The following is a 15,756-nucleotide window of genomic DNA, read 5'->3' as shown; positions in this document are numbered from 1 at the left end:
GAAATGACTCATATGGTTGTCCCTAGAGCCATTATATCGATCTAAATACAAGGATCGTGATCACTGCATCCTGGGCATCAATGACAGGCAGTGTAGCCCAATGTTTACATGCATGGACTCTAAATCCTGATGGTCTGGGTTTAAATCTCAGCTCTGTCTCTTAAAAGCATATGAGCTCTGACACTTTATTTAACCTTTACTTAACTTCTATGGGCTTATTTTTCTTATCTGTAAAAAGAAGGAAATACTGATACTGGCATCTACATCAGCAGGTTGTTATGAGAACTAAATGAATTAACACTTATAACATGCTTTAGGACAGTACCTGACAGATAGTAATCACTGAAACAACACAAGCCATTAATTATCCCTAGGAGTTCAAAGCCTGTGACTGGGAATGACCATGGGCATGTATACAAAATACCATATATATTTACAAATCCATTCATAGGGAAATATACAGATGTGCTTCTTCTAGGCATGATGTTTTAGTTATAGGCCTCTGTCCATAAGTTGACATCTTATATTAATTTATCTTTCAATTGGAAAAACTGAGAATGTGAACTTTTGAGTGAAAAACAATTATCTTTAGCTTAAAGCAAGTAAAGCTCAGAAAACACATTAAAAAAAAAATCTAGAAAACTTAGAGGAAGGAGAAAGACTCAAAAGAGGTAATGACACGGGGAGGGGGGAGGGTAAGCTGGGACGAAGTGAGAGAGTGGCATGGACATATATACACTACCAAATGTAAAATAGATAGCTAGTGGGAAGCAGCCGCATAGCACAGGGAGATCAGCTCCGTGCTTTGTGACCACCTAGAGGGGTGGGATAGGGAGGCTGGGTGGGAGGGAGACGCAAGAGGGAAGAGATATGGGGATATATGTATATGTATAGCTGATTCACTTTGTTATACAGCAGAAACTAACACACCATGTAAAGCAATTATACTCCAATAAAGATGTTAAAAAAAAAAAGAGGTAATGAGCACGGTTTCCCGTAATTATCCTAACAAAAAATTAAGCCTATAGAAGTATGATTTGGAATCTGACCGCTCTAAAAAGGTCCACATTCAGTGACCTACTGTATAGCACAGGGAACTATATTCAATACCTTGTAATAACCTATAATAGAAAAGAATCTGAAAAAGAATAGACATATATATATGTATAACTGAATCACTTTGTTGTACACCTGAAACTAATACAACATTGTAAATCAACTATACTTCAATAAAAATTAAAGAAAGATAGTCCACTTTTAATTTCTTACAATAACAATGAATTAAACAGTATACAGCAACAGTCACGTGGCAGGTGTCAGGAAATTGAAGATAACTTTCTTCTCTTAGTATTGGGAGAACAACCACCCACGTTAAGTGGAGAGGGGATTAATCCCCTAGTGGGGGAGGTTAATGCTTAGACAGTCTAACAAGATAAGTTTTCTCATGTTTGTTCATCCACTTCTGACTGGACACCACAGGACCTAGATCTTAACAGGTTGCTTTCCTTTAACTCCTGCTTTCAACAAGATACGATACATTCATACATACATCCACAGGATCCCTTAGAAAATGTACGTTTTGCTTTCATAAAGTCTTAAGGTTAACAACCATAAAATACTAAACATGATCTTATAACATTCCTGCTTTGTATCAACTGAAAATAGAAACATGAACATGATGTTAGTAAGGCAATTTCATGTTACCTGACAAAACAGAAGTGAAAAATTCCTATGTTTCTGCCCTTAGCTTGTGGTGCTGTACCTCTAGGTAAAGGAAAAGCCCCAATGGAGATGGGTTTAGCCAAGACGGTTCTTTTCACACCTGTGCAGTGAACCCTCAAAGAGCACTTATCCTAATTTCTAATAGAGAAAGGCCTTCACATGCAGTCCTATTGTTTAATAAATTCTTGGCTTAAGACCTTGCTTCAGACCAGCATGAAATTGCTCTGCCCCTGTAATGCCAAGGCAAGTGGACGAAGCATGAACAAAGTACCACATGGATGAATAAAGACCAGGAGCAGCATTCTGTCCTCAGCAGATCATAGGAGAACATCAGTGTGTACTGTACCACCAAAGACAAACACGGTGTTCTCAGTAGTGGAGTGAGGGAGCGAAGCCAGGCTTCAGCATCACAGTCTCCCCATACCTCCCTCTCTGGCCCAGGTCACCCGAGGATCCAACACTGTGCAGAAAGACAACCCTGAACAGAGTCCTACAGAGTCAGGCACACAGCCAGTGGCAGCCCACAGGCCTGGAATCACCCATCAGCACTCCACAAACAGCTAGCGTTAAGTCTGTAAGCAAGAGCCATGAAAGCAAAATGTTTTCTGAAAAATATGAAGGCTTGGCTACCCATGATCTTATTAAAGAAAATAAGGGAGGCTACAATGCATTTTTTATTTTATCCTAATAATGTACTTTCTTTATATGTTCTCGCTTTAAGAGCAGAAATAGTTTTGGAGTGACCATCATGATGGTAGCAACAAAAACATTCTCTAATGAAATTACACATCATCAGCTTAGGGAGGGGAGATACCTACGTCTCTACATCTGCAGTATCTCTGAGATCCACCATGGCTGGTCAAAGTAAATGTGAGATAAACATTCAAAAGTAGAGTTTCAAATGAAAACAGAAAACTAAGTGTATCTGAGTGAAGCTGTCTTTATTTCAGTACCTTCAGGACAACCTAGAGAGAGAGAGAACGGATGCACATATCACTCGTAATTGACTCTGCATTTTCCAATGATGTCCAATGGAAAATGTCCCCCATCCACACCTGCAGTGGGGCCTCCCACCATCTCATAAATTCAGGTACCCTTGCAAAATCACATTTTGGCAAACCAGCAAGAAGAGCACTCCTCTATCTTTCGTTCCTTGAGCCTTAGGGATTTTAAAGGAGGATGTGCTGGCCTGCCTCTGGCAGCCAGCCTGGCAGAGGGCTGTGCGGTGTGGTGTCAGCAAGGAGGGTCCACTCAGGTCCCAGGCCATGCAGAAGTGGCCCCAATGCCAAGGCTCCCTTCCCGTTTAGAAGCCCCCTCTATGAAACAACTTATTTCTATTCATTTGTTGTAATCTTTCTTCAGATCAGGCTGACAGCCCATTAATCATTTCTGTCATCCCCCTACATAATCCAGTGCAACAGATCTCTGTTTTTCTAAAAATCTCAGTGCCAGAAACTAAGCTCAAGCAAGAGGAAATCCCTCTTCCTCCAAGGGACTGGCCGGGGTGCTGACTGGAAGAAGCCACCAATCATGTTGACTCGCTTCTTTTGCCCAGAATCACAAAGAACATTCCCTGGCAAGTTTGTAGAGAGGATTCAGGTGGGAAACAGAGGCAGGGAGGCTGAAGAGGAACCCAACACACGAAGACCCCAGCTGAGGAGAATGTGAGAAAGGGAAGTGGATGAATCAATGCCAAGTCAAAGGCAGATAGGGATTAATAAAATCCTTCTTAATGCTGTTATCAAGCCCAATTGTTCTAGCAACTTTAAAACAAAGAAAAAGTATATTAAAGGCCAAGGCTGCAGCCATCACAGGCCTTCTACCTCCTGAACCAATGAAAAACTAACATTAACTAAAGCTAAAACAATGTGCTAAAATGGCTAAGAAAAAGCCTCTTATGGAGCCAGAATACAGCTTGCATAATAAAGGTGGGAGTGACCTCGAACCCACTGACCTCTGGGACTGATTTTTTTTTTTTTTTTTTAATGTTGATAAGCCTGGTGGGTAAGAGAGAGCATGGATGATAGAAAACAGGAGACAAAAGAGCCGTGATCATGACTCAACCACTCACACATCGTATGAGGTCCTACTGTGATCTTTGCACAGTGCAGGAGTTAATGGCATAATACAGAAGGCACAAGATTAGCAGTCGAGCAAATTGGTTTCTCCTCCCATGCCTGACGCTACCAATCTGATCAATGACAAGTGCCTTTACAGATGAGGGAGGATGCCCACAGATGTAAAGTGAGGACATTATGCTCACTTTCAAGTCCTTACAAGATCCTTGGACTCTCAGTGGTTGACCTAGGTGGTTTTAAGATCTCATGAAGTTCTGAGATTCCGTGATTTTATTATGCGCATAAGGAAAGGCCAACTATTATTATAAGAATGTATTTCACAGACAGTGGTTCTCCTTTGTGGTGTTGGGTCAACGTGTAATGTGTAGTAATCAGTTACGTCTCAAGAGGTTTGATCTGAATACATGTTTTTTATACCAAAGTTTGCCAATGATTTACTTAAAACATAAATTAGAGCAATTTAGTCTTCATTTAGTCATGTGATTTTTCAACTGCCATTTTTCAGAAAACACTGGGCCTCATGGGTACAGAAGGAGACAAACACATTGTGGGGACTATACAAATGGTTTATCAAAAGCACCACAGAAACATTTAAAAATGCATAGAACACTGGCACTCTTTACCTTATCAAGAGATAGTATATAAGTATGATTTGGGTAATTTAAGGGATTTCCAAGGGTAAATCTGACAAGTATGGTCTTGGAAAGACACCTCCTACATTAATCTCCTATGTCACAATATATTTTAGAAAGATGAATGGCTATCCTTTTCTTTAAAGTTTCCTTCCCAGTGTAAACTTCACCTACGTTGAATGTACCTCATTCTGCTTCACGTAAGTAAAATAAAACCCAACTGCATTCGGACTTGGGACTCAGAAGCAAATAAGCTGAACATAAAAAAGGAAGCTTACCACGAATGCTACTGTACTTCTCAATGTGGATTCCCATTGGAAGCAGCTTTTAAGGAACTGTATTGTATTCCAGACTGTCATGGTGAGTCTTTTCACTCGGTCTACATCTCTTGATAAGATCTGATTAAAAAAATGGAAAACAGGGAACTAGGTTTAAACATTCCAAATATCCTCTTTAGATCAGACAACTTGGTCATTTAAATTAGATTCTGTATAACTGCCAATGAATAAAACAGCAAAAATGAAGAGTCCTAATACTTTTTCTAAAGTTCATTTTTAAACTATGATCATCCTGGGAGGAAAAGAAAATCCAATGCATTTTATAGCTCCTTTGAAGGAGAATAGGCTGTTTCAATAATGTTCAGCACAAAACTGAGCTGGTAAAAAATACAGCAGTCAGGGGACTTCCCTGATGGCGCAGTGGTTAAGAATCCTCCTGCCAATGCAGGGAACATGGGTTCGATCCCTGGTCTGGGAAGATCCCCCATGCCGTGGAGCAACTAAGCCCATGCACCACAACTACTGAGCCTGTGCTCTAGGGTCTGCGAGCCACAACTACTGAGCCCACGTGCCACAACTACTAAAGCCTGAGCGTCCTAGAGCCCACATGCCACAACTACTGAGCCCACGTGCTGCAACTACTGAAGCCCGCACACCTAGAGCCCGTGCTCCGCGACAAGAGAAGCCACCAGTGAGAAGCCCGCGCTCCGCAACAAGGAGTAGCCCCCGCTCGCCTCGACTAGAGAAAGCCCGCACACAGCAACAAAGCCCAAACGCAGTCAAAAAAAAAACAAACAGCAGTCAGGCATGTGATATGTGTGTGTGTGTTTGAGAGAGACAGACAGAATGGAATGAGGGTCTATGTTGTTTAGTTTGGAAGGAAATGGGTAGACTTACAGTAGAAATGTACATGTATTCTAGCTCATCTAGTCCAAAAGAAAAAGTCTATTCTATAGGAAAGTAAAGTTCTGGAAAGGAAATCCAGCTCTCCTACCTCTTTGCTGTGTGACCTTGGGCCAGTTTCTTAACCTCTCTCTTACTCAATGGGGTTGATGGGAGTGCTAACCTTGTAGGTTGTGGAGAGAATTAAAGGGCTTAGAAGAGTGCCTGGCACATACTAAGTGATTTTAAGTATTTGTGTCATGAGCACAAGTTTCAACTTTATAAAAATCTGGGGACGCTTAGTGGTGAGAGGAACTTGGGGAGAAACCTAACATACCCCAGGGTCTCAGCCCCAAAACCCCCCGGTGCTCTCAGAGCCCAAAGCCACCCAATGCGGAGGTCCTGTTTGGCAAAGGAAATGTCTTTTCTCCCAGTTGTAGGCAGATTCATTTCAATTTGTTTGCAAAGCAGCTATGCCACCTACCTCAACTCAGGTTTTAACTTTCAAGTAAACAGAGCAAAAGGCAATAATAACAACAATAATAAAGCCATTTACTCAGATTACACAAAATAAATATTACACTCAATGTTACGGCAGACCAAAACAAAACATTTGGATGCTCCCTTCAGAAGAGGGTTAAGGCCTTTCCCGAGTGTGTCCAGAAGTTCATGGGAAACCAAAGGATGATAAGATGCCTTTATATTTAACTTGCTTTATGTAATCCACAGCTGCTCACCCCACAGGAAGTGGTGGAAGTAATAAACACTTTTAAAAGGGGACACTTTGTTCTTTGCTACACAACTGAAGAGGGGCCGTAAGTACAGAGTGAAATCCTGAACTGTGTCTGAATAGGACAGGGAGGGGCTCTGCAAAGAACTGTAAAGGTCATGTTAAAAAAAAAAAAAAAATGTGAAACTTCCTCTACTTGGCCCTGATCTTCACTTTTTGTTGAACTGATGAGAGAGGAATTAAGGGCAACAGGCAGAGGGAGTGAGAGTTAACTCAATAGGAGGTAAAATGCCAACACAATCCAAATTTAGGCAAAAAAAAGTGGTAGGAGCAGCTATCGGTGAATCTGAGGCTGCACATCTCGAAAGATCAACTGGGTTAATTCCATGATGGACTCCACTGGCAGAATGCCTCCCTGAAATGTTGAAAGATGGAGACTAAAGTGGCTGTGATTTAAGGAGGGTACGAGGGGCAAGTAAATTCAAGCGAAGGTTTATGGCTTGACGCTCAGAACTTTTGTTTACAAAATGGTTCAGGGGATGAATGGAGGGCTGACACCCTCTGCAGCATCCAATAGATATGTTCTGAGTCTTTCCCTTCTTACTGAGCCCAGCTGAAGTCCTTGTCTAAGGAGAGAAGGGGAGATGGAGGAAGGAGTGGAGAGATGGGGAGACAAGCAGGGAGAGGGAGGAGGGAGAGAGGAAAACAGAGAAGGAGGGCGAGATGCAACCAAGTCATGACGAGTAAGTACTCCGGGTGCTGGGTGCTGCCTGTACCAACAAGCCAGTTTATTGCACTGACCTACCTTTTTGGACAGCTTGCGGCTATCTTCAGCAAAGCGCTTTTCTCTGGGAGTAAAGGTCCGAATACTTGCTTTGATCTAGAAAGACAGCAGTGTTAAAAGGGGCAGCATTGAGACAGACTTCACTCTCTTCTTTTTCTAATGACTGAGAAGCTCTGGAAACCAATACCTTCTGACCCTAAGGGCGCGGGGTTAGGGGGTTGGGGGGTGGGCAGAGACATGGTGGGTCCCCGGAGCTCTGCATGGGTCTCCGGAATCTCATTTCATGAGCATCACTCAGGTAGGTCAGACTGGAGATTCCAGAGTGTTGTTTCCACGTTGCAAATCAAAGAGATATTTTAAACCACTGCAGAGATTGGGCTCATGAAGTCCTCAAACCAAAGTCTCTAAAAAAAGTAAAACTTCCTTTCACATCAAAGTTTTGAACTTCTCTTTGCCAGTAATACCTTGCGTGTGAAAATCAGTTTCCGGCTTATAAAAACATCTTTTCCATAGAGAATCTCATTTCCTCTCAATGATCCAGAAAAATAAGTAAATGAGTCATTTTAGCCCAGCTTTTAGGGAATAAACTGAGGGTCAGAGAGATTTCATGGTTTATCCAAATCACTAAACTGAGGAAAACCTCAAAGAACAAAATTCAAGTCCTTCTCCTCTACATCAGATGGACAACTAGAACGTTACTTAACAGTTTTTCATTTAAGGCTGTTTTTCCCCCTAAAACTCAAGTTTTACCTGTGTGCATAGTCTATATACAAGTGTTTGCCAGAAGAAAAGAGGAGATGAAGGGTGATCTGTGTGCAACACACACATATGATCTCCTTGAAGGGAAAGGTTAAGAAATGGGGAAAAAGAGGAAGTAACAACAGACCCCATACTGGAGGCTGTGCCCAGAGTTCCAACATTTCCAGGAATAAAATATAAAACTTCCCTGCCATTGATTTTATGAATAATCTCTTAAAGATAGTAAACAATCAGCAATGTAGCATCGGGATAATTGAGGAGTCAGAAAGATCTGGATCTGGATCCCGACTCACTCATTTATCAGCAAATCAGCTCCCCTGTTTAATTCCATTTGCTCATCATAAGATGGCATTCATGATAGCTAGGGACCAGGCTTATTGTGGGGATGAAAGGAAATAATATCAGAGCCTGGCACATTGTAGATGGCCAATAAATGGCAGCCATTCTTCTAATTACTGTAAAAGCGCCATTATGCTACATTCATTTACCCCACTAACTGGATTATCCTGTGCTCTCCCTTCCCTTTCTAGAACCTACTGCTGATACCATGGCAAGGAAAGCTCACAGCTAAGTAAGCCATGTCCGCGCACGCTCAGGGATTTCTGTTCCTGACAGTCGAATAGTATTCCCATCTAGAACCAACTGTGCTAATTCGCAAACCTATTTATGCCAATTTTACCCGTTACTATAATTCTATATTTAATTAATTATTATATAAATTATTGAAATACAGATCAAAAGACTTGAAATCGAAGTTGCTCTAGAAAGCCTTGAGAAAAGTCAGTTACTAAAAAGATACTGCTATTGAGGTGATGATTTTATGGAAAAATAATCTGGAGGAATTCCACATTCAGATTGTTCTGTGAGTGTCTTTAAAGAATATCTCTACTTTCAAGAAACTGAAATTAGAAATCATAGATGTTATGGGTGTATTTATGCAAGGAATATGCTGTAGAACTAAAAATAATATGTCCATGCTATTTAAAAAAAGGTTTTAGGCACGCACCTAAAAATTGGCAAGTGAATGTATATTTATGTATTTTATTTATATTAAACTAAAAGTTTGATACATTAAAAAAAAATCCTCCTTTAACTGTAGTTTTCAATTGAGTAACTACCTGTCTTGATAGTGTTGGATAGTAGAACATCTACTATAATAATTAAATAACATGTCAGAGGCTTGAAGATATCTCTGTCCAACAGCCAACTGTTGCCTTGGAAGAAGATTAAAGGTAATAAAGCTAAGAACCTAATTTTCCTCTTATTTTTTTTTTCCCTTGACATATATTGAGAATTACACACCATCAATTCTACTGGCCCAACAGGATTAATACCAGAATGTCCAGCACTGATTTTTCTTGCCTCAGTTTTAAAACACTATTTTCTTTGTAGCTGCAAAAATTCTGAAACATTTTACATTGATTTGAAACTCTCCAGGCTGGTCATCTTTTACTTTCCATAGAGAGAAGCTGGGAGATCTGTCCAGTTAGACCTACCGGATTATATATGAGGTCCATCTCCAAGTAAATAACTCCTTTAAAAGCTTGTTCTAAATCTTTATTCTTCAACACGTAACAGTTTGTCTGTCCATCTCGAATCTGTCATAAACAATAGATAAAATACAGACTTTCTATGGGATTTAAACTGAACGAGCTGACAAAATTGAAAATGCAGAACGCATACACAGATGAAGCCAATATTAAGCAAATATTAAAACTATGTAAATATTAAATCATAAATCAACTTTTAATTCTAGAGTGCTGCTATAACTGATAAGAAGATAAAGTAACAATCACCAGGCTGAAACTGATATACGAAAGGAAAATTAGTGGTACAAATTATTACTAAGCCTACCAGGGCTTTCATTCAAAAATCCCAGAGGTTGAACATTTTTATTTGTTAAAAAATGATGAATATTCTACAAAATTTCTGGCAAGTACTACTCAAGACTGCCAAGGTCATGGGAAAAAGGAAAAACTTGGAAACTGCCACAGTCAGTAGACTAAGATTAGATGATAAAATGCAATGTGGTACCCTGGGTTGGATCCTGGAACAGAAAAAGGACATTAGTGGAAAAACTGGTGAAATCCAAATAAAGACCAGAGTTTAGTTAATAGCAATGTACAATGTCAGTTTTTTTCTTAGTTTTGATAAATGCATCATGGCAATGTAAGATGTTAACATTAGAGGAAACTAGGTAAGGATAGATGGGAACTCTGTATCACTTTGCAACTTTTCTGTAAACCTAGAATTATTCCAAAATAAAAAGGTTATAAAATAAGATCTTTTATTTATTTATAATATAGTACTTTATTTTATAAAAATATTATAAAATATTTTATACAATATTTTATAAAATATTGCCTTATAAAATATTATTTTATAAAATGTTATTTTAGAAAAATATTATTTTATACAAATACTATGAAATATTTTAAAGAAATGAATAAAGGAACCAGTTTTCTAAAAATGACCAGTGTTTCACAGCCAAGGTGCAATGCAAATTAAATAAATCAGCATAGCTAGAGTTGAGGTCAAAATCCAAAAACATTTCAAAAGAGCAATGTGCTGATAAACCTATAAAATAAACAAGTTCCTCTGATAGCATCTCTCAGCCAAGCATGTCACCTCAATTCCACATACCAATCTACCTGTGGACCCCCAGTGTGTGAGGCATCTAAGAAAAAATCCCCTGTGTCATTTTGGAAATGACTTGGCTCCCATTAAGGCATTTTCTTTTCAGATTTGATAGCAGCAATGCTTATATTATACACAGTGGTAGTATATGCATTTTTAAACTTCTGGCTTATTCGAAGCATATCTCTTAACTCCAACAGGGCAGAGCAAAACTTGAGCTGACCAAAAGCTCCATTTGGGATTGTAATGATCAAACATCTGAAATAACATAGGAAATTTGAGGGCATGAAATCTGAGCCATATTTTAAATGACTATTGCTGTCACTACAAGCATTCAGCACAAGTGTTCTTATAAACAGTGGTGGAAATGAGTTGAATAAGTCATGGGGGGAAACAGAGCCATTCCACTTTACAAGGGAGAGGTCACCTTCCTTCCCAAAGTCACCCCACCTCTCTCAAATTGAATAGGTTTTAAACAGAAAGATGGTTTTCCTGGCCAGTGGCTAAGAGGAAGGGGGTACCCCATAAAGACCTGCTTCCTTCCTAAACGGTATCCAAACAGGATTCCGAGCTTCCTCTTTTATCCACTGTCTCACTTAATAAATTGTGGGTGTTAAAGTTGAAAGAAATAAATACAAAAACAGCATGACAATTTGCCAAGCTGACTTTGGTCCAGTTTAGTTTTGCCTCAACCCATAATCATTGTACTGTTATCTTAAAATTTCCATGATTTCTTAAGGGTTAGGAAGGGCAACAGAAGAACAAGAGGTATCAGTATAAAAAGACATATTTTATAGTCAAAGAAGTTTTTTTGTTTTTTTGGGTGAATGATCGTTTCCTCTTTCTCAATGTCCTAGAATTGTGTCAGCAAAGCACAGAATCCACCTAGGACATTAAAGCAGTTTTTAAAGCTAGAGAAATAATTAAGGCTACTCATATTTGGCACTTTCATATATTATTTTAAAATATATAAATTATAAGTTTAAAAATTTGTAAAAAGATTGAAAAATTATAGGAAATAAAAAAGTCCCTTTGAATGTCCATAAATACCACAATTCTTTCCCTGAGAAGGAAATTAGATAGGAATTTGGCATGTATCCTTTCTAAATTTTTATTGAGAATTTATATTCATAAATATATCCTTGAAGAAAGTATTTTACATTTTTTGTTTCAAACTGTACATATTTTGCAATTTCATTCTGTATGTATCAATATGACTTGATAATGTGTCTGTATTAGTATATAGATCAGCCTCATTTCTTTAAACTGCTATGTAAAATTCAAAATCTGAATAAACCACAATTTATGAATCCTCCTATTTATGAACATTTGGTTGATTCCACTTTTTCAGTCTGTCCTCTATAAGGAATATCTTTTGGGAAAAGATAAACTGAGAGATACAGGAAATACACTACTTTGTATTTGGGATATGCTTGGGTTAAGAACAGATCAATGCATTTGAATATTTAGCGTTATAATTAAACACTGAAATAGTAACCAAAGAAACTATTTGTTAAATATTTTCATTTTCCATGGTGTTTATATAATTGAACTTCCAACACATGAATACAGGATAAAAAGTTCGGTAACACCCCAACTTGCCAAACTCCTACATGACAGTATTTATATAATAAATGAAAGCTAAACATATTTTTCCAGTCAAGAACTATATTTATTATTTATACTTAACTCTGAAAATTATTTCTAGCATTTTATAATGTTAAAACCTCTATGAAATAGGACAACTAAAGCACAGCTAAAAGAAAACTTAGAGCAAAGAATCTATATATACTTTTGTCTTTAAGTATGAGATAGTCACTTCAATTAAGACTTAAGTTTAATTCTGAGATCTCTATCACCCAAGGCAAATTGTGACAAAAGGAAATCTCGAAGTTCAACTGGAGAGTCTTCCTGGGCTGGCATCGGGGAGGATTTCATTTCACTCAAATAGAAGGATGAAATAATAGATAATGTCCTTAACTTTAGTGTTACAAGAAAACTCTTCAAATTGACTTATCACACACCTTTGCCTACTTGCCTTTCCATAGGTGAGGCGCACAGATATCAGGCAATAATTTGGGGAAGGCATCTCTGCAGGACAGTTATAAAGATTTAATCTAATTAGGAATTAAACTCCCATAATTAGGGAAATGGGCATTTCCATGTCCCTTTACATTATTTTCAGAAACAATATATCAGAAAGCTAATCATGCTAACCATGAATTCTTAGTTACATTAGACAGTGAATGAAAGAGCACAGGAAGTCTGTTTCTGAGTAATAATTCAGGATTTCAGAGCCAGAGGACAAGTTACAGAGAAGGTAGTCTGGTTTGGATTTTAATCTGACCTGAAATTATCTTTAACCTATGCAATTTTTCTCTATCTAAAAGAATTTTAAATCTGCTTACACAAGCTTTAAGCATGGTAAACATGAAGAACTTTTAAAAAGTTTGGTGATAAAACTAATTTTTGAGTCACAGAGATACTACATTCACTATATTAGAAAACAAAACTTTTTAAATTGGCATATAACAAAGGTTAGTATGTGGGACAGAGAAAAAATATTTTTCTCAGCTGGAACTCTTTTTAAAGAATTCTCATTATTTAAAAAAAACAAGAAAAAAAAGAGAATTCTCATTATTATGCTTTACTGTAAAGTTTTGATGTGACAAGATATCACTGATTCAACAGCAAAGTTAATCAGAATCGATATGAAGGAATAAAACCATCAGTTGCTTTAAGGAGAAAAGATACACATTTAACATCAAAATCCAAACTGAAGAATCATATTGATCCTCCCCAGCCCCCAATTCGACCTTCATGTGAATAAATGGAGAACATTTGGGGGTAAACAAGCATTATTCTATCAGAAGCTTTTCATTGCATGCAAAAGGGAAAATAATGTGACATAACAATACGGCAGGTGATCCCCACTAATGCACATGCAAGGTGACTCCAACAAAATGTGATGTGAACAGACACATGTTCACATGTGATATGTGGCTAGGAAAGAAGAAAAGTAAATATCCTTTACTTGGTAGTGATTCTATTCACATCCCCACTTGGAAACACGCCTGTTTCCCACTGCAGGAGTTACAAACAGCACGAGAGATTGAAAAGCCCACAAGGTCACTGTTTGCCCTGACACAGTCAACCACCAGCCAGTAGAGGCAGCACTGAACTCATCACCCCAGCCCTCCACATACAACTCACCTTTCTCTGTGCAAGGCAATCCAACCCACCCATTGCCTGAATCCAAAACCCAGCACTGAACTTTGGTAAAGGCAGAAAACCCTGCTGTACCCAAAATGTCTTTATCAACTCCTCTCCCTGAAATAGAAGCTGTCTTTACAAAGTAATATGTACTAATTGTAAGAATGGTGTACAATTTACAAAAATAGCTTAGAAAAAGGAAAAAAAACGTAATTTTTACAATATTACATTTTTTAACAAACAGATCTCTAATTTTTAATGTACTTTTATAAATATTTATCTTATGAAAATATGATCATAGTGTATTGGATAAAGTTTGGGACTGTTAGAGGCAGATGAAGTGAGTTTAAATTCTGGCTCTGCCTCAGAGTGGCTGGGTAACTTTGGATAAGTTACATAACTCCTCTCTTCTTCAGTTTCCTAATCTGTGAAGTGTGAATTTAAAAAAAAAGGATACATATCTCAGCAGTTGTTGTGAAATAATCAGCAAAAAGCAGTAAGAACAGTGACAAGTACACAGAAATTGCTTATTAAATAACATGATTTTTTCTGTCTTACTTTCATTTATGTACTTTTTAATCACTTGTGTTTTAAACTTAAAAAAAGTATGGGAAACATTCTCCAATGTAAAAATCGATTCTTCTCCATAATTGAGAATGGTTCTTCATCTTATGAATATTCTGTAATTAGCTTAACCAATCTTCCATTGTAACTAAGATTGTTTCCAATTTTTAACAACTGTAAACACTGTGGTGGTTTTACACATAGATATCTTTGTGCTTCCATGATGCATTCCTAAAAATAAAGTCTTAGAGGTGGAATTATTGAGTCATATGGTACACCTATTTTTATGGTTTTGGCAAGTATTGCCAATTTGCTCTCCTAAAATGTTGTATTAATTTATGCTCCTAGCCTCAGTGAATGAGCCTGTCCATTTCCTTCCAATGTTGCCAACCATAGGCATTTTTATTTAATATACTGCAATTTCATAGGAATAAAATGGCCTCAGGTTGTTTTAATATGTGTTTTTTTTTATAACTAATGAAACTGAACATTTTCTGTCGTATGTTTATTAACAGTGGGCCATGGTAGGACCGTGAAACCAGACAGACTTCAATTCAATTCCCATTTCTGGCGTTTAGCATCTGTGTGACCATGGGTAATTACTGTATCTCTCCAAGCCCCAGTTGCCTCTCTAAAATAGGTATCTACAATATAAACGCTCAAAGATATGTGTCTATTAAATTTTAATCCAAGGTGCCTTCTAGGAGGCTGGTAGCAGGTCATGCTCCCTCCAACAGCATTTGAGAGAGTCCTTTGACTACACTTAATCATCACTGCTCACGAAAAATCTTGACTATATTTCTTAATCTGACTGCTTAAAATAATTTGGTAATTTAAGCTACTAAAACAAGGGTGATGAAGATGAGAGCTTACACTTTAAGTGCTTACTGTGTGCTACTGTACTCTTCTTACATTTACCAAACCATTTAAATCCTCACCACAGACCTCCAACACAGGTACTGTGATAATTTTCATTTAGGAGGAAACAGAAACGGAAATCTCAAGTTAAGGTGTCAAAAGTCACACAGCCAGTTAATGGAGAAGACTGGGGCCAACCCAGGTGATCTGGCTCCCTCTTCTGCACTTTTAAAAAAAAAAATAAATTTATTTATTTGCTGCATTGGGTCTTCATTGCAGCTCGCGGGCTTTCTCTAGTTGCGGCGAGTGGGGGCTACTCTTCGATGTGGTGTTTGGGCTCTAGGCACGCAGGCTGTAGTGCGCAGGCTCAGTAGTTGTGGCGCAGGGGCTTAGTTGCTCTGCGGCATGTGGGATCTTCCCAGACCAGGGCTCGAACCCATGTTCTCTGCATTGGCAGGCGGATTCTTAACCACTGTGCCACCAGGGAAGCCCCCTCTTCTGCACTTTTAACAACCATGATGGTGGTTGAATAAAGCATGAGCCATTCATCTGCTTATTAGCTATACAGATTTCTGCCTCCTTGATTTAAATTTTCTGTTAGGTTGAATTGTCTGTTCCT

General features: G+C 38.2%; 1 protein-coding gene across 7 annotated transcripts in view; it reads right to left on the bottom strand.

Moving 5' to 3' along the window:
* Positions 1 to 15,756, bottom strand: part of MCTP2 (multiple C2 and transmembrane domain containing 2) — a 259,896-nt gene that overhangs the window by 77,362 nt on the left and 166,778 nt on the right. For 6 of the 7 annotated variants that reach the window (XM_057544190.1, XM_007164994.2, XM_007164995.2 and 3 more), the window contains 3 exons: positions 9,362 to 9,463; positions 7,128 to 7,202; positions 4,711 to 4,830 (listed from right to left, as the gene is read on the bottom strand). In XM_057544190.1, coding sequence (XP_057400173.1) covers positions 4,711 to 4,830; positions 7,128 to 7,202; positions 9,362 to 9,463 — 297 coding nt within the window. Of the gene's footprint in view, positions 1 to 2,590; positions 2,688 to 4,710; positions 4,831 to 7,127; positions 7,203 to 9,361; positions 9,464 to 15,756 lie in introns of those variants that run through there. The other variant, XM_007164996.2, reaches the window with a different exon arrangement.

The sequence above is a fragment of the Balaenoptera acutorostrata genome, chromosome 3, assembly GCF_949987535.1.
Source record: "Balaenoptera acutorostrata chromosome 3, mBalAcu1.1, whole genome shotgun sequence".
Classification (NCBI taxonomy): domain Eukaryota; kingdom Metazoa; phylum Chordata; class Mammalia; order Artiodactyla; family Balaenopteridae; genus Balaenoptera; species Balaenoptera acutorostrata.
This window is presented reverse-complemented; position numbering and strand designations above follow the sequence as displayed.